Below are 19,677 nucleotides of genomic sequence, written 5' to 3'. Positions count from 1 at the left end.
ATTGGGGATGGGGACACTGGAAGGGATTGGAGTGCAAATGGATCTAATGGGGGGAATAGGGTGGTAGTGGGTCCTATTATTATATTATTAGATAATAGATATTATTATTATCATTATTATTATCTCGCTTTCCTCTCTCAAAAAAGCTCACAACATTAAAAACAAGGCAATTTAAGCAACCCACAGCAACCCAATGCAATTTATGACTGTGTGGCTATGTTCCAGAAGCATTCTCTCCTGACGTTACGCCTGTATCGATGGCAGGCATCCTCAGAGGTTGTGGCCAATTGCAACATTCATTCTTATCTGTTTCAGGCAAGTGTGAATGCTGCAATTGGCCACAACCTCTGAGGATGCCAGCCATAGAGCTTTTTGTGCAATTTATGTTTTTGGGTTGTTGTGAGTTTTTTTTTATGCAATTTATGTTTTTGGGTTGTTGTGGCCGGAATCACTGGTTTGTTGCGAATTTTCCGGGCTGCATGATCATATTCCAGAAGCATTCTCTCCTGACCTTTCGCCTGCATCTATGGCAGGCATCCTCAGAGGTTGTAGGGTCTGTTGGAAGCTAGGAAAAGGAAGTTTATATATCTGAATACCCAGGGTGGGAGAAAGAACTCTTGTCTGCTTGAGGTAGGTGTGAATGTCGCAATTGGACACCTTGATTAGCATTTAATGGCTAGGTTGTTTGTTTTCCGAGCTGTATGGCCATGTCCCAGAAGCATTCTCTCCTGACGTTTCGCCTGCATCTATGGCAGGCATCCTCAGAGATTCTGAGGATGCTTACCATAGATGCAGGCGAAACGTCAGGAGAGAATGCTTCTAGAACATGACCATATAGCCCGAAAAACCTACAACAGTGCGTTGTGAAGTCTGTTGGAAACCACAAAAATGGGGTTTATATATCTGTGGAATATCCAGGGTGGGAGAAAGAACTTTTGTCTGTTGGAAGTAGGTGTGAATGCTGCAATTGGCCACCTTGATTAGCATTTAATGGCTATGTTTTTGTTTTGTTTTCAAGGGGACTTCTTGCTTTACTTGTTTTCCTGGATACAATGTATTGTCGAAGGCTTTCATGGCCGGAATCACTGGGTTGTTGTGACTTTTCCGGACTGTGTGGCTATGTTCCAGAAGCATTCTCTCCTGACGTTACGCCTGCATCGATGACAGGCATCCTCAGAGGTTGTGGCCAATTGCAGCATTCACTCTTATCTGTTTCAGGCAAGTGCGAATGCTGCAATTGGCCACAACCTCTGAGGATGCCAGACATAGATGCAGGCGAAACCTCAGGAGAGAATGCTCCTGGAACATGGCCATGCAGCCCGGAAAACTCACAGCAACCTTCCTGGATGCGCTTCTTGCTTCCTAACCTGACCCTAAGCTCGCACCTTTCCTCGATGTGTAACTCAGTAGCTGTGTTTATGATATTCTATTTTTCCCAAACTTGTTTCCCATGGCTGTGCCAAAAGGAAAGGAGGAAAAAAAACCTTTGGATACATACATATCATAATTTTTAACAAGACAGAGATCCCATTCCTTTTCCAGTTTGTTTCCTAAGCTGGGTTGAGGTGGTGGTTGTTGTTGCGGATCCTCTCCCCTCCTTTCCAGCCCCCTCCCCTTCTCCTCGGGATGGCTACATTTCCTTTTTCTCTCCCTCTCTCCCGAGCGTCTATCAATGCGCTGTCAATCAAAGCGGCGGCTTCCCTTTCATCTTTTTCCTCCCGCCCCCACCCTTTCAACAGAGCGAGAGAGAGAGGAAAAGGGGGAGGAGGGAGGGAAAGGGGGAGTGGGAGGAGGAGGAGGGAATGTTAAAGTTCCACTACGGAGGGAGCCAGAGGAGGAGAGAGACCGAGAGAGAAAGAGAGAGAGAGAGAGAGAGAGAGAGAGATCACTGCCTTTTGGAGCATGCTCCACGCGAGACCGTGGGTCGCACGCAGAGAGGCGGCTCTTTCCCCCTAAATGAAGATAAGAGTTTGAGAAGGGAAGCCTGCCATTCCCGTGGATTGTTTGGACCACGAACCCTACTCACCTGAGCAAAAAGAAGAACCACCCCCCCAAGTGACTCTTTTCTCTTCTGAGGACTTAAGTCAACCTTGGCGACTTTTGAAATACGACTTGTATCTAAGGACTCTTAAGGAAAAGGGGGCTTTTCTTCCCCTTCTTCTTCTGCCACGCAAGAAGTTTAAGGGTCTCGCTCGAGGGGCTTCCGGGTCTCGCGCGCCCACAGCCCACCTGGCGAACCCCAACCTCCAGGGTCCCCCCTTTTTCTCTCTGGAGCCGAAGACAGCGAGGAAGAGGAGGGAGAGACCCTTCGGAAGGGGGAGGCCGGCACTCCCCGGCCCCAGGGACAAAGGCAGAGGCCCGGTGCGTGGGTTTAGGTGCCGGGGAGGAGGTGTGCGTGGCTGGGGAGCTGTGTAGAGGAGAGAGAGAAAGAGAGAGAGGCTTCCCTTCTTTCTTTCCTTCCTCTTCCTCTTCTCTCTCTTTCACTCTGGTATATATCCTACCCTCTTTGAAGTCTGTGGCATTTCCCCTTCCTTCTCCACTTATTGGGTGGGTAATAGGGGGGAGGTGTGCGTGGTTGTGTGGAGGAGAGAGAAGGAGAAATAGAGAGAGAGGTCTTCCTTCTTTTTTCTTACTTTCCTCTTCTCTCTTTTTCACTCTGGCATATCCCCTTCCCTCTGTGAAGTCTGTGACATTACCCCTTCCTTCTCCACTTATTGGGTGGGTATTGGGGGAGAGAGAGAGAAAGAAAGAAAGAGAGGCTTCCCTTCTTCTCTCTTACTTTCCTTTGCCTCTTCTCCACTCTCTTTAACTCTGGTATTTCCCCTTTTTTCTGTGAAGTCTGTGTCTGGCATTTCCCCTTCCTTCTCCAGTCATTGGGTGGGTGTATTGGTGGGGAGGAGGTGTGCGTGGCTGGGGAGCTGTGTGGAAAAGAGAGAGAGAAGCTTCCCTTCTTACTTTCCTCTTTCCCTTCTCTCTCTTTCACTCCGATGTTTCCCCTTCACCTTTGTGAAGTCTGTGGCATTTCCCCTTTCTTCTCCCCTCAAGCTCTTTCCGAACCCAGCTGCCCTGTCAGAGTCCCTCCAAACTGCCCAAAATAGCTCTTATTTCTTGACCTGCATTTGTATTTCTTTTTGAAAAAGACGATACCAAGCGGAAGAAAGGCTCAAGCGGGTGTTTATGTTTTGGCAAACCAAAAGTGACGCTATTGAAAGAGAGAGAGAGTGAGAGAGAGAGAAGCCAAACAGGGCAGAGGCGCAAACTTGTCCAGACTTTCCTGTCTTCTCGCGGCAGACACAACAGAAACTGGGGAAGGGAAAGGAGTGGGGTCTTCCTTCCTTCCTTCCTTCCTTCCTTCCTTCCTTCCTTCCTTCCTTCCTTCCTTCCTTCCTTCCTCTCTCATTCTCTCTCCTCTTTTTTTAAAGACCTGCAGCCAAAGGCACAGACAAGGCCTCCCTCTCGTCTCTCTTCCCTCTTCTTTCCTCCTTCAGGTGTTTGGTCACGGTTGGAGCAGAGTGTTTGTGTATTTGTGTGGGTTGCTTAGATTGAAGAGAAGTCTCCCCTCAAAGACTTCTAACTTCCATCCTTCCTGTTGGTTTTTTCTTTCTCTCATTCTGCGTCCCCTTCTTCCCTCCTCCTTCCTCTCTGTGTCTCCCTCCTTCCTTCCTTCCTCTCTCTACTTTCTTTTCAAGACCAAAGACCAAAGACACAGGCGAGGCCTCCCTTCAGGTGTTTGGTGATGGGTTCATTAATTGAGGGGTCTCCTCTCAAAGACGTCTAACTTCCATCCTTCCTGTTGGTTCTTACTTTCTCTCTTCCTGCGTCTCCATCTTCCCTCCTTCTTCCTTTCTGTGTCTCTCTCCTTCCCTTTCTCCTTCCTTCCTCTCTCTTCCCTTTCTTTCTTTTCAAGACATGCAGACCAAAGACACAGGCAAGGCCTCCCTTCAGGTGTTTGGTGATGGTTGGGAGGGCAACCCTTGAAGCGAAGTGTGTCTGTGTATTTGTGTAGGTTGGTTAATTGAGGGGTCTCCTCTCCAAGACTTCTAACTTCCATCCTTCCTGTTGGTTCTTTCTTTCTCTCCTCCTGCGTCCTCTTCTTAACTTCTTCCTTTCTGTGTCTCTCCTTCCATCCTTCCTTCCTTTTACCTTTCTTTCTTTCTTTTCAAGACCAAAGACCAAAGACACAGGCGAGGCCTCCCTTCAGGTGTTTGGTGATGGTTGGGAGCGAAATGTGTTTGTGTATTTATGTGGGTACATTAATTGAGGGGTTTCCTCTCCAAGACTTCTAACTTCCATCCTTCCTGTTGTTTCTTTCTTTCTCTCCTCCTGCGTCCTCTTCTTCCCTCTTCCTTCCTCTCTGTCTTTCTCCTTCCTTCCTTCCTTCCTTCCTTTTCTTTTCAAGACCTGCAGACCAAAGACACAGGCGAGGCCTCCCTTCAGGTGTTTGGTGATGGTTGGGAGGGCAACCCTTGAAGCGAAATGTGTTTGGTATTTGTGTGGGTTCATTAATTGAGAGGTCTAACTTCCTAACTTCCATCCTTCCTGTTGGTTCTTTCTCTCCTGCGTCCTCCTTTTCCCTCCTCCTTCCTCTCTGTGTCTCCTTCCTTCCTTCCTTCCTCTCTCCTCCCTTTCTTTTCAAGACCTGCAGACCAAAAGCACAGGCGAGGCCTCCCTTCAGGTGTTTAGTGATGGTTGGGAGGGCAACCAACCCTTGAAGAGAAGAATGTTTGTGTATTTGTGTGGGCTGGTTACATTGGGAGGTCTCCTCTCCAAGACGTCTAACTTCCATCCTTCCTGTTGTTTCTCCCCCCCCCCCTTCTCCTGCGTCCCTTTCTTTCCCCCTCCTCTCTCTCTTCTTTCCTTCCTTCCTTCCTTCCTTCTGGGCCCGAGCAGACTCTCCAGAGGCAGCAGCCACGATGCCTCAGCTCTCGGGAGGCGGAGGAGGCGGCGGAGGAGGTGGCGGGGACCCCGAGCTCTGCGCCACCGACGAGATGATCCCTTTCAAAGACGAGGGCGACCCTCAGAAGGAGAAGATCTTCGCCGAGATCAGCCACCCGGAGGAAGAGGGCGACTTAGCCGACATCAAGTCCTCGCTGGTCAACGAGTCGGAAACAATCCCCAGCAGCAATGGGCACGAGGTAAGAAGACAAGGAGGAAGAGGAGGAGGGAAGGCCATTGGTGTGGGGCATGGGGAGGTGATGAGTTGGAACAAACTTTCTGGAAGGAGCGCTTCACCAGCGAGAGTAGTACACCAAGCAAAAGCAAACTTCGGCCTTCCAGGTGTTTTGGACTTCAACTCCCAAATGTTTTCTTTTTTCGTGTCAGGAGCGACTTGAGAAACTGCAAGTCGCTTCTGGTGTGAGAGAACTGACGTTGCCCAGGGATGTAAGAGAACTGGCCGTCTGCAAGGACGTTGCCCAGGGGATGCCCCGGTTGTTTTGATGTTTTACCATCCTTGTGGGAAGCTTCTCTCCTGTCCCCGCATGGGGAGCTGGAGCTGACATAGGGAGCTCAACCCACTCTCCCTGGATTCCAAACACTGACTTGTCGGTCAGTAGACCTAGAGACACATGAGGGGCTCCATTCTGGTGTGATGCCGATCCATCACTTAACTACAACCTCCATGATTCCATAACCATTGCAGTTAAAGTATCAATTGCATTATTTTAATAGTATAGGTCAGGCATGGGCAAACCTTCGGCTCTCCAGGTGTCTTGGACTTCAACTCCCACAATTCCTAACAGCCTCGGGTCCCTTCCTTAGTGGGAGTTGAAGTCCAAAACACCTGGAGGGCCGAAGTTTGCCCATTCCTAGGCTTCCATAGTAGCGGCATCTCAAAGTGCTGTCCAACTGCATTCATTCCCCAGCCAAGGTCTTAACGCTCGAACCACTACACCACAAAACCTAAAGGATCTTTGACAAGAGGGGTGTTTGGGAAGGGAAGGCTCTCCCAGGCGAGCAAGGCAGAGCCAGCCTGCGTGTGTGCCGGGGCGTGGAAACCGGGAACCGCCGGCTGGGCGGCTGTTTTTGGACGGCGGCGCTTTGAAACCCGATCCGCCTCGGTTCCCCATGAATGAGCAGCGCTGGGAGAAGAGGAGGAGGAGGAGGAGGAGGAGGAGGGACCGGAGTTGGAAGCTGTTGCCCGCCCCAAAGGCTCTCTCCCCCCCTTCTTCCTCTCACTTCCTTTTTGGAGTTGTGGCTCGGGGCGAACGCAGAGGTTCAAAAGCAGCTTCCCCACCACTTGAATCTACCTGATTCCCGTTCCTTCCCCTTGGAAACCCTTTGGCGGTTGAGGCAAAGGAGACTTTTTAAAGGGGAAAGCGTAAACATGACACTGCATCTGCCTTCTCCTACAAAAGATTTGGGTTTTTGCAAAGCTGAGCTCCTTTGCCTCGTTTCCCCTTTTGTTTGCCAAGCAAACCTCAGGGCTCTTCCACTTTGGACCCTTCCACACAGACCTATATCCCAGAATATCAAGGCAGAAAATCCCACATTATCTGAGTGTGGACTCAGATATCCCAGTTCAGAGCCCAGAAAATCAAGGCAGAAAATCCCACAATATCTGCTTTGAACTGGGATATCTGAGTCCTCACTGCCATATATTCTCATTCAAAGCAGATATTGTGGGATTTTCTGCCTTGATTTTCTGGGTTATGTAGCAGTGTGGGCCCACTGCCTTCTACCTGATCCGAGATTGTTTATTAATATTATTATTATTAATAATAATAATTTATTAATTTATTATTATTAAGTTTATTGTGACATATTATTGCAGTTCTGCTCAGTGCCCTGCTGTCAATGTGCCAAGGAATAGCATCTGTGGGGAGTGAGGCAGCCAAGCTTTGAAGCTGCAAGGCCATTCAAGGTGGCCAATTCCAACATTCACACTTGCCTCCAACAGGCAAGAGTTCTTTATCCCACCCTGAACATTTCTTAGTGCAGTTTGGCTCCACTTTAATGGCCATAACTCAATATGATTGAATCCTGGGAGTTGTAGTTTTACAAGGACTTTAGCTTTCTCTGCCAAAGAGTGCTGGTGCATCACTTAACTACAGCATCCATGATTCCCGTAGCATTGAGCCATGGCAATCAAAGTGGTATCAAATGCACTAATTGGATAGCATAGATGCATTCTAGATTGCAGCCCCCTCATCCCAGAGCAAGCAACGAATGCAATGAAAAGCTGAACAATGTGCTGTTGAAGGCTTTCATGGCCAGAATCATTAGGTTGCTGTGACTTTTCAGGGCTGTATAGCCATGTTCCAAAAGCATTTTCTCTTAATGTTTCACCCACATCTATGGCAGGCATCCTTAGAGGCTGTGAGGTCTGATGGAAACTAGGCAAGAGAAACAGTCAGGGCCAGGTAATACCTCTCAACAAAGGATTCTCCCAGGCAGGAAGCATCCAGGCTTTGAAGCTGCAAGGCCATTCAATGCTAATTAAGGTGGCCAACTGCAACATTCACACTTGCCTCCAAGGGACTAGAGTTTTTTTCCTCCACTCTGGACATTCCACAGAGATATAAACCACTCTTGCCTAGTTTCCAACAGACCTCTCAACCTCTGAGGATGCCTGCCATAGATATGGGCAAAACATCAGGAGAGAATGCTTCTGAAACATGGTCAGACAGCCTGGAAAACTCACAGCAACTGAAAGCCTGAACAACTCAAAAGTTAATTTGATACCAATCTTTCTTGAGGAGAAAAGGGTGGTTCTATGGAAAAGTAGGTGGATCACACTATTTAAACTCCTAAAACAAGCAAAAAAAATATTCCAGAAGCTCGGGGTTGAATTTGGCAGTACAGGATTGAGAAGGGCACTGTGGCCTTAAGTAGGCAGTTCTCTGATGTTTTCATGTTGCTGCCAAAGGAAACAGAATGAGCCAGCCCCACGCATTACCCAAGCCTGAATTTCAGTACATCAGAGCATGTTTCAAGGGGGAAAACATGCATGAAAGATATCTGGAGAAACACTAGAACTCTTACTTCTCTGGCTTCAGTGGCTTGACCATGGGAGCTGGTAACTGAAAGTATGTTAGGAGAAACACCTTCTTTTGCTGCTGGCAGATTCTGATATCAGCAATATATTAGGAAAGTAAAAGGAGCTGTAACAAAAACAGACAGCAGAACAGTCTCACGCATACAAACTTCATAGTCCTTAGGCTAAAGCATACTGAAAGTCAGCAGGACTTTGTGTTTGGAGATGGGATTGAGTTACACACTTGCTTCAGTTTAAGTTGTTCATTGTTTGCCTTGGCTTTGTGTTATTTTTCATTGTTTCTAGCCTGCCCCAGGAACCTGCACAGATTGATTTGAAAGTAGTAGCCAGTTAACTTTATTGTTAATCAATAATACATATTAGAATAACTTGTTATGTCTGATACATTTATCCTGTGTAATGCATATTATTTATTCATATATATATATTTGGTGTGGAGATGATGCCTAACCAAACTACAATATATTGTAAGTCCAATGTGTTCTCGAAGGTTTCCACATCCAGAATCATTGGGTTGCTGTGAGTTTTGTGGGCAGTATGGCCACGTTCCAGCAGCACTTTCTTCTGACATTTCACCCATATCTATGGCAGGCATCCTCAGAGGTTGTGAGGTCTGTTGGAAACTAGACAAGTGAGGTTTATATATATTTCCCCCAGGCAGGAAGCAGCCAGGTTTTGAAGATGCAAGGATATTAAATGCTAATCAAGGTCCCAATCGCAACATTCACATTTGCCTCAAGCAGACAAGAGTTCTTTCTTCCACATTGGACATTCCACAGATATATAAATCTCACTTGCCAAGTTTCCCACATACCTCACAACCTCTGAGGATGCCTGCCATAGATGTGGGTAAAATGTCAGGAGAGAATGCTTCTGAAACATGGCCATATAGCCTAGAAAACTCAAGCAACCTATTATAAGTCCCTTCTCCTTTAGACTGCAGTTCTCAACCAAGTTACCTGGAAGTAATACCTGTTTAATGCAGCGAAACTTGCTTCTCAATAGACATACATTGTATTGAACTGTGAATCAATTTTCATGACATAGGCAAGTTTATACATAAAAGAATCATATAACAAATACCATTAAGCTTAGAATAGCCATACAATTTCTTGGGCTGAAATCAGCAAGGTCAGAGCATTAGTCATCAACTCTGTAAAGCATTTGCATAAACTGTTTAGTAGCTTACCAACATTAAAGCAAACAGGAAATGTTTCAATAGGTAATTCAGAGACCCTTCGTGCCATATTCCATTAAAACAGTAATGCAGCTGTGCCAAATAAAACTGTAGAATCCATTATGTCACTAAAAATGGAAAGCTAGGAAAGCTGTACAAAGTTAGACAACATAAGCCTTTTGCCTCCTTTGTTGGAGCACCATTTCAAGCTTAGGAAGTGGCGCAATGGGTTAAACCCTTGTGCCAGCTGGAGTGCTGACCTGAAGGTTGGTTTGCTGACTTGAAGGTTGCCGATTTGAATCCACGAGACAGGGTGAGCTCCCATCTGACAGCTCTAGCTTGCAGGGACATGAGAGAAGACTCACAGCAGGATAGTAACACATCCGGACGTCCCCTGGGCAATGTCTTTGTAGACAGCCAATTCTCTCACATCAGAAGCGACTTGCAGTATGTTCTCAAATTGCTTCTGACACGATAAAAAAATTAGGAAGTTGTTCTGTTTCTGTAGCAGTCAGACACCACCAGGTTTTAGCATGGACAAAAGAAATGAAATGGATGCTAATGTGATAATGATACTGGATGGTTTCTTTTTGGCTAGGTGTCCAGGCAAGGCCAGCCTCAGGAAATTTACCACGACAAAGGCAGAGAACATCCTGAGGAAGGTGAGAGAACAAGACTTGTTTTTTGCTTTAAAAAGGTTTCATGTTGTTGCTTTACACAATGTTGCAGAGGTGTACTTGTAACAGTTCTTTCGTATCTGTATAATGTCAGCAGGTTCATATGACAACCTGCTGTCAACTGATAGTTTGCCTGTGCGTGTGCTTTCAGTTCCCATTAATGTTTATCGAAGGCTTTCATGGCCAAAATCACTGGGTTGCAATGAGTTTTCTGGGCTGTATGGCCATGTTAAAAAAGCATTCTCTCTTGACATTTTGGCCACATCTATGGCAGGCATCCTCAGTGGTTCTGAGGTCTGTTGGAAACTAGGCAAGCATTAGAGAGGAGGAAGGAGGAGGAAGCAGCCAGGCTTTGAAGCTGCAAGGCCATTATATTGTAATCAAGATGGCCAGTTGCAACATTCACACTTGCCTCAAGCAGTCAAGAGCAGTCATTCCAGAGATATATAAACCTCAGACCTCACAACCTCAGGGTGCCTGCCACAGATGTGGCCAAAATGTCAGGAGTGAATGCTGCTGGAACATGGCCATACAGGTTTAACTCATAGCAACCCAGAATCCCATTAGTTTCATAGGTTTTTCTCAGGCAAGGAATGTTTATTTTTTAAAATAAGCTTTATTTGATCTAAAAAAAATCAGGTAAGGAATATTTAGAGGTGGTTTTTGCCAGGCCCTTCCTCTGAAATATAACCTGCTGCACTTGTTATTCATTGGAGGTATCTCATCCAAATATAAGAGTGTCTTGCTTGGCTTTGCTTCCAACTTCAGACAGAATTGGGGACATTTAGGATATTTAGGCAATTTGTTGTGCGTTTGAATTTTTAAAAAACCTGTTATTTGAATAGTCGTTTAAAGAAGGTTTAGTCTTTGCTTTGTATCTTTGTGCAATAGATATGGTTCCAGATCACTTTAGAGCAGCTATGAGCAAACTTGGGCCCTCCAGGTGTTTTGGACTCCAACTCCCCCATTCCTAACAGCCTCAGGCCCTTTCCTTTTCGCTTAAGCGGCTGAGGGGGAAAAGGAAGGGGCCTGAGGCTGTTAGGAATGGTGGGAGTTGAAGTCCAAAACACCTGGAGAGCCCAAGTTTGCCCAAGCCTGTTTTAGATCCTTAGCATGCAGCATGTGGAGGGTCCGTTTTCATATTTACTTTGCAAGAAAGCAGATGTCCACTCTTCTCCTTTCAGGATGCGATTGCATTCACTTTCTCCATCTCTGCTTTTGTCTTTTCTGGAAAGTTCAGGAGAGGTTACTTCAGTGATCGCTGAAGCATGATGTCGGAATCAGCATAATTCAAACATCACAGTGGTCGCTTGAAGTGCTAATTAGCTAAATATTTTGGATAACCCTCAAATTGCATGACTTGGTGAGAGTTTTCCCCTCAATGAGGGTGAACATGATTTTTTTACAGCAGAATCTATTGATTTCTGCTTATTGAAGACAGAAATGATTGTTGTTGCTGGCAGATTGCAGTGAAGAGTTTGGTAGCCTGTGTCAATAAGACTTGCAAGGAGAACTCTGTCAAATTCAGCATTTCAGCTTCTGTCTGGTTGCTTGCAAAATAGCCATTATCATTTAAATTAGACCTTAAGCAGATTAAAAATGGAGCCCCCTATGATGAATAGTCCCAGAACTAGCAGCAGGGTACTGTTGTATGCCAGCCTGAAATCTTTTTCTCCTTAATTGCTTCTAATTGGCACGATCAGAATAAACTTGTCCATTCTACATGTATATGGACTACAAGAGGGATGTTGTGTTAAACAAGCACCCACGCTAGTTAGAACATCTTGGTTATTCACTGCAGAAGACGGAAGTCACTTTCGTATCTTGCATTTCAAGATATTTATTTGTAATTTTGATGTCGTTTGTTGGTATGCAGAGTAGGTTGAGAGTGGTGGTGTTTTCTTCCCTTCTTCTACAAAGTGATATCAGTATCTTGAAATGCACTGACTCAGTTGAAACTTATGCCCACTCTAGCAATATTCTTCTAAAACGGTGTTTTGCAACCTTCCTAATGCCGTGACCACTTAATATAAGTTCCTCATGTTGTGGTGACCCCCAACCAGAGGCGGCCCTAGGTAATTTTCAATGGTAAGCAAACAGTATTCCCCCCCCCCAACCAATCACTGATATATATTTTCTGTTTGTCGTGGGAGTTCTGTGTGCCATATTTGGTTCAATTCCATCATTGGTGGAGTTCAGAATGCTCTTTGATTGTAAGTGAACTATACATCCCAGTAACTACAACTCACATATGTCAAGGTCTATTTTCCCCCAAGAGCGCTTCAAGAGCGCCCCTGGGCAAAATAAAGTATACTGCAAATGCTTACTTTTCGTAATGGGTTGAGCCGTCCCTGCCCCCAACCATAATATTATTTTCGTTCCTACTTCATAACTATTATTTTGTTGCTGTTATGAACTGTAATGTAAATATCGGATATGCAGGATGTTTTTTCATTCAAGGGACCAAATTTGGCACAAATACCTGATATGCCAAAATTTGAATTCTGGTAGGGTTTGGGGAGATAGATTTTGTCATTTGGGAGTTATAGTTGCTGGGATTTATAGTTCACTTACAATCAACAAGCATTCTGAACTCCACCAATGATGGAATTGAACCAAACTTGGCACAGAACTCCTATGACCAACAGAAAATACTGCAAAAGTCTCGTAGTCATTGACCTTGAATTTTGAAGTTGTAGTTCACCTATATCTAGAAAGCACTGTGGACTTAAACAATAATAGATCTGGACTAAAGTTGGTACAAATATTTAATATGCCCAAATGTGAACACTGGTGGAGTTTGGGGAAAATAGACCTTGACATTTGTGAGTTGTAGTTGCTGGGATTTATAGTTCACCTACAATCAAAGAACATTCTGAACCCCACCAACAAGAGAATCGGGCCAAACTTCCCACACAGAACCACCATGACCACCAGAAAATACTGTGTTTTCCGATGGTGTTTGGTGACCTCTCTGACACCCCTTGCATCCCCCCCAGTGGTCCCAACCCTCAGGTTGAGAAACGCTGTGTTAAACAAACACCTAAGCTAATTAGAACACCTCAGTTATTCATTGCAGAAGACTGAAGTCACTTTTCACATCTCATATTTCAAGAGACTTATTTGAAATCTTGATGTTGATGGTATGCAGAATAGGTTGAGAGTGGTGGTGTTTTTGTCCTTCCTTCTTCTGCAAAATGACATCTGTATCTTGAAATGCACTAAAATCTGCTAGTAGACTCAGTTCAAACTTACGCCCACTTTGACAATATCCTTCTAAAAGGCCTACGAAACAAAAACATGTAAACACTGATAGTAAAAACTGAAACATTTTCTTAAAATACTGGAGGAATATTAATTATTATTTTGTACCGAAATTGCTTACACATTAGAATCTTAGAGAATCCGGCTTTATTAACCATTCTTTCTCTTCACAGGCAAACACACAGATGGTGGTTTATACGGTAAAGGACCATCTTACTCTGGTTATTCTGGGTATATCATGATGCCAAATATGAACAATGACCCATATATGTCTAATGGATCTCTTTCTCCGCCGATCCCTAGAACAGTAAGTTTACTTTTTTAAATACCCAGCTATATATCTGTCTGCCTAGAATTACAGAAGGAGATTATTCTATCAAGACAGGAGTTGTTTACAGATTAGGAGGTCTTTAGTTTTGATAGGATTAAAGAAGAATGCTTATTTCTAATTAAGGTGCTGACAGTGCATTCCTGCTGCTCAGGCTCATTTCTTACTGTGCATAAGCTTTCTAGGAATTTTGAAAAGCTTACAGAGGAGTATAAGAGGTGAATCATACCAAATAGCTTGGTGGTGTGGCTTCAGTGGTAGGTGTAACCAACTGTTGGTTTACATTTGTAGCACTTGTTGTGAAGTGCGCTTTGATTTGATAATGTTATTTAAGTGCTTGTAAGCTCTTCTCAGATTTACATGCCTTGAGTGCAAAGCCCATTGAGCTCAATATGGTATAGATTTGACTAGACATTTAAGAATTGATTTGTATCCTGGCATGGCTGAGTATATCCAAAATAAAAGTGTATTGAATTTTATGGCATCACCAAGGAGCATTCAACAAAGTGAACACAGCAGCAACATTTGCATCCTGATTGCACTAAGAAGAGAGTTGGGTGCATTTTAATGTTTACATTTGGTACTTCCCATATGCCAGTGGTTCTCAACCTTCCTAATTCCATGACCCCTTAATACAGTTCCTCATGTTGTGATCACCCCAACCATAATATTATTTTTGTTGCTACTTCAAAACTGTAATTTTGCTACTGTTATGAATCGTAATGTAAATATCTGATATGCAGGATGTATTTTCATTCACTGGACCACATTTGGCACAAATACCTGAAATACCCAAATTTGAATACTGGTGGGGTTGGGGGGAGATTGATTTTGTCATTTGGGAGTTGTAGTTGCTGGGATGTATAGTTCAACTACAACCAAAAAGCATTCTGAACTCCACAAATGATGGAATTGAACCAAACCTGGCACGCAGAACTCCCATGACAAACAGAAAATACTGGAAGGATTTGGTGGGCATTGACCTTGAGTTTTGGAATTGTAGTGCACCTACATCCAGAGAGTATTGTGGACTCAAACAATAATGGATCTGAACCAAACTTGGCATGGATACTCAATATGGCCAAATGTGAACACTGGTGGAGTTTGGGGAAAATAGACTTGACATCTGGGAGATGTAGTTGCTGGGATTTATACTCAGAGGCGGCCCTAGGTAATTTTCAACGGTAAGTAAACAGTATTTTGCCCCCCCCCCCCCAACCAATCATTGATATATATTTTCTGTTCGTCTTGGGAGTTCTGTGTGCCATATTTGGTTCAATTCCATCATTGGTGGAGTTCAGAATGCTCTTTGATTTTAGGTGAACTATACATCCCAGTAACTACAACTCTCATATGTCAAGATCTATTTTCCCCCAAGAGTGCCTCAAGAGTGCCCCTGGGTAAAATCAACTATACTGCGAATGCTTACTTTGTGTAATAGGTTGAGCCGCCCCTGTTTATACTTCACCTACAATCAAAGAGCATTCTGAACCCTACCAATGATAGAATTGAGCCAAACTTCCCACACAGAACCACCATGACTAACAGAAAATACTATGTCTTCTGATGGTCTTTGGTGAGCCCTCTGACACTCCCCCTCCCCAGGGGGTCCCAACCCTCAGGTTGAGAAACACTGTCATATGTGAACAGCGAATATTAAACATATGGTTAAGGACCTCAATGCATGCCTTCTGCAGATAAAACAAATTGATTTGTTGCACCTCTGTAACAATGTATAGTTGGTGGCAACCATGGCTTACTAACACATGATGGGTGAATTTTATGTCCATTTATATGGGACTTACTCTTATTTGAAGCATGTTAGCTTAGCCTTAGATACTTTTCAAGTGGTCCCTGACTTATAACAAACCTGTGATAGAATTGCCTTGGCAAAATGTTTTCTGATGGCTTATTGACTGATCTGACCAAAATTACCCAGTTCTTATTCCATCCCACTGAACAAAATGGGCAGTTAAAGCTGGTTCCATAGCAATGTTTCTTGTTGTGATGTTATGTGTTACTGGTGATGCCTAACATGAACCTGAAAATATAAAGTTTACAACTTTTGGAAGACAGCTGACTGCATGAGGATAACATATGTGAAATGTCTAAAATGTATTAGTTATTTTTCTGGTATAGCGTGTGTCCATGTTTTCTATTTATTTACTTTAGAGGCATTTACTTTGGCTAGATATGCATATGAAAATACTGGTAATTGGTCATTGTGCGTGTGTGTGTATATACAAATTCAAAAATTTTATTGTGGAGGATATAAAGAGCTGAAAAATATTCAGTATTCTTGTGTTTTCATGCTGTGTCACCTTGTTGACTTCAGTTTATTTCCCATTTATGTTCTATGTGTTTTAGTTATAAAGTGACATAAATCATGACATTTAAACATGTTCTTTCTGAGCTTTTGGAACTTTGTGGCAACTGCAGAGTTCCTATTAAGATAATTCCTAACTGGTTGGAAAAATAAGCTTGGAGGAGTTGGAAATAGCTTACAGAGGTATTTACCGGTGTGGTGGAATATGATGGTTTTGAGAAAGATTCATCCCTACAGTTGCATATTTGTGTTACCTTGACAAACAGGTTTGGAAACACATATTTTCTCGGGTGAGAAAATTCTCCTTTTCCATTCCTGCCTTTTTAGTAGTACTTTTGTTATACCGTCTTCTGGTTTTTTTTTCCCCTATCTATTTTAAAGATGTATGGTTATCTGTTGCATTGAAAGGACCATTTGTGTGCATACTTGTTTTAAGATAGATGAGCTATTCTTCACTAACGTAAACAATGGATCTGCAAGTTTCTTGCATCTGTTTTCTCAAAGGTGTAAGGATACATTGAATACCATACTGCATTTTGAATGCAGAGAATTTCCTTGCCTTTTTACTGGATAGCATGACGTCAATTAGCAGGAAATCTGATGAATACTATTGCTTACCCAGAGACATCTGCATCTAATTAGTTGTGTGTATTTGATATTCAGATGCAGGTGAGGGTGGGTGGGAAGCGCAGTGTATAAGTAAACTGCTCACTATTTTTATGAATAGGTAACTTCAAGCGGCTTGTTAACTGATGGTCACCTCATGAGGTTTCCTTAGGCAAGAAATGTTTAGAAGTAGCTTTGCCAGTTCCATCCTCTACATTTCATCTACAATATCTGGGACACATTGCTGGCCTCCCATCCAAGTACCAACCAGGAATGACTCTCCTTAGCTTCTGGGAGCAGATGGCATCTGGTGCCTTTAGGGTGTGGCAATCCATGTTAAAATTATTGGTGTACAGAAATATTCATTTTGGTGGGCCTTTGAAATGATGAATAGTTTAAATAAAGCTTGAATATATCCTTGCATATTTTAGTCACGTATAAATGTTGTGGTCATGTGTAAATCTTGGGCCCCCAGCGGCGCAGTGGGTTAAATCACTGCGCTGCTGAAATTGCTGGCCAAAAGATTGGCAGTTCTAATCCGGGGAGCAGGGTGAGCTCCCATTGTTAGCCCTAGCTTCTGCCAACCTAGCAGTTCAAAAACATGCAAATGTGAGTAGGTCAGTGGAACATAATGGTGCTCCATACACTCATGCTGGCCACATGGCCTAGGAAGTGTCTACGGACAACGCCGGCTCTTTGGCTTAGAAATGGAGAGAACACTCCACCCCACCCAGAGTCGGACATAACTAGACTTAATGCCAGGGGAAACCTTTACCTTTACTTATAAATGTTGTGCAGTTCTGATGCAGTTTAGTAAACTTCATTAAGAAAATTCATGGGGTTGTCATAAGCTGAGAGACTATTTGAAGGGACACAAATATTGATATTTGTTGGGTTCTGTTTGGCATGATTTTCAGTATATTTCGTAGTCACAAGAACAGCTAACTTGGTAAAAAAAATTACTTCACCTCCTTCCCATTGTTTTATGTCAGTAATTACCAACATTGGCAGGTTCCAGAGCCAACCTGGGAATTTGTTTGGGTTAGGTGGATTATCAAAAAGATTCCCCATTTTTTTAAAAATATCTGCAATGATTGTACATTTATATATAAGAAGATACTTTGATGTTGTAGCACAGGCACGGGCAAACTTGAGCCCTCCGGGTGTTTTGGACTTCAACTCCCACAATTCCAAACAGCTGCTAGGCTAATACTGAAACAGCTGTTAATTAGCTGGAACTACCGAACTTTTGGAGAGCTGAAAATATATATGTGCACACATATCATTTTGTGTAAAATGCATACAGATCAGGCTGGATGACTTGTGGCCCTCTGCCTAATCTCAGGGAGGCCTTCTCCTGCAGCCTGGGGAATAGGGAGTGGCTCCTTCTGGTCTTAACCTGAACAGATCTCTTCCAAGGAAATGTAGCCCTTAGCAGAAAAAATGATTCTCTAGGCCTGGTATGTAAGCAAAGATACACATGTATATACATATTGCATACATGTACAGAAAATAAACACTTTTGATCTTGTAAGAGGACTGCAGTTAGTGTCAAGTGAGATTGATGGATGTGTGTGTTATTGTGGGAGCTGAAGCCCAAAACACCTGGAGGGCCCAAGTTTGCCTGTGACTGTTGTAGAATATAGTGGTGTCTTGCAGGTGAACAGCAGCTCATTAAGGAGAGGTACATCATATATTTATTTATTTACCAGCTGTCCCCTGCCACACATTGCTGTGGCCCAGTTTTGTGTATATGTGTTTTGGGTGTGAATATATATGTGTATATATAAGTGGTTTTGCGCATTCTTTGTAATGTATTATATATATATATATATATATATATATATAGGCTTTTTAAGTCCCTTCTGCTGTATTTTTTGATGTTTTTAGGAGTGATGGCCTGATAGGTGTATTGTGTCCAAATTTGGTGTCAATTTGTCCAGTGGTTTTGAGTTATATTAATCCCACAAATGAACATTGCATTTTTATTTATATAGATTTGACCTCAAATAGCATGGCCTTGTGGACTTGGGTGGGTAAAAGGCTTTAAAACTAGCTAAACTTTAGTTTTAACACTGCAGTTTACCCACTCCTGTTTTAGGGCAGTGACCTAAGCTGCATTTCCCTCTGTGCGCTATGATCACTTCGAGAGAGAGAGAATGTTGTTATTTGGGACCTTCAACTCATTTCTGACCTAAGATGACTCTATCACAGGTTTGTCTTGGAAGATTTGTTCAGAGGAATTTTATCATTGTCTTCTTCTGAAAAGTCACCAAGGGGGCTTCAGAGCTGCAATGGGAATTTGAACCTTGGTCTTCAGAGTTTTAGTGCAAAACTCAAACCATTGCACTATGCTGGTTTCCAGGCTTGTGAATGAATGAGCCAATTTTGGAGCCCTTTTCTGTCCTGAGTTGCTCTGAATTATCTTCCAGGTTGTGAAATGTGTCCTTTTGAAGTGATTAGAACACACTGTATATACCTTTTACTTTCCTTTTCAAAATTGTTCATATCTGTTTTTAATGGATTGCTTATGATTATTTTAATTGTGTTAATTGTAACTGTGTTTTTAATGTATTTTTTTGGCATCTAATGACTGTCTGCTGTAAGCCGTCCTGAGTCCCTCTTCGGAGGTGAGAAGGATGAAATATAAATGCCTGAAATAAATAAACAAACAAATAAATAATATGTTTGTGAGGACATCCTTAGTTCAGAAGACCATATCTAGAAATATTAGTGGATGAGCTAATTCTTTAGGACAGTGGATCTCAGCCTTCCTAACGCCGCAACCCCTTAATACATTTCCTCATGTTGTGGTGACCCCCAACCATAAAATAGTTTTCGTTGCTACTTCGTAACTGTCATTTTGCTACTGATATGCAGGATGTAATTTCATTTACTAGACAAATTTAGAACAAATATCCTATACACCCCAATTTGAATACTAGTGAGGTTGGGATGGGATTAATTTTGTCATTTGGAAGATGTAGTTGCTGGGATTTATAGTTCACCTACAATCAAAGAGCATTCTGAACTCTACCAACGATGGAATTGAACCAAACTTGGCACACAGAACTCCCATGACCAACAGAAAATACTGGAATGGTTTGGTGGGCATTGACCTTGAGTTTTGGATATTTTCTTTGGTCATGTCAGGAGTGACTTGAGAAACTGCAAGTCGCTTCTGGTGTGAGAGAATTGGCCATCTGCAAGGACATTACCCAGAGGACCCCGGGATGTTTTGATGTTTTACCACCCTTGTGGGAGGCTTCTCTCATGTCCCTGCATGGAGAGCTGGAGCTGATA

General features: G+C 43.3%; 1 protein-coding gene across 5 annotated transcripts in view; it reads left to right on the top strand.

Annotated features, from left to right (window-relative positions):
- The first annotated feature begins 1,797 nt into the window (after window positions 1-1,797).
- The window catches only part of LEF1 (lymphoid enhancer binding factor 1), a 145,745-nt gene continuing 127,865 nt past the window's right edge, over window positions 1,798-19,677 (top strand). For 2 of the 5 annotated variants that reach the window (XM_067468639.1, XM_067468640.1), the window contains exons 1-4: window positions 1,802-2,361; window positions 4,891-5,135; window positions 9,772-9,835; window positions 13,288-13,421. In XM_067468639.1, coding sequence (XP_067324740.1) covers window positions 4,914-5,135; window positions 9,772-9,835; window positions 13,288-13,421 — 420 coding nt within the window. In that variant the 5' untranslated portion in view covers window positions 1,802-2,361; window positions 4,891-4,913. Of the gene's footprint in view, window positions 2,362-4,414; window positions 4,438-4,890; window positions 5,136-9,771; window positions 9,836-13,287; window positions 13,422-19,677 lie in introns of those variants that run through there. The other 3 variants (XM_060779117.2, XM_067468638.1, XM_067468637.1) reach the window with 3 other exon arrangements.

This window comes from Anolis sagrei, chromosome 5, assembly GCF_037176765.1.
Source record: "Anolis sagrei isolate rAnoSag1 chromosome 5, rAnoSag1.mat, whole genome shotgun sequence".
Taxonomy (NCBI): domain Eukaryota; kingdom Metazoa; phylum Chordata; class Lepidosauria; order Squamata; family Dactyloidae; genus Anolis; species Anolis sagrei.
This window is presented reverse-complemented; position numbering and strand designations above follow the sequence as displayed.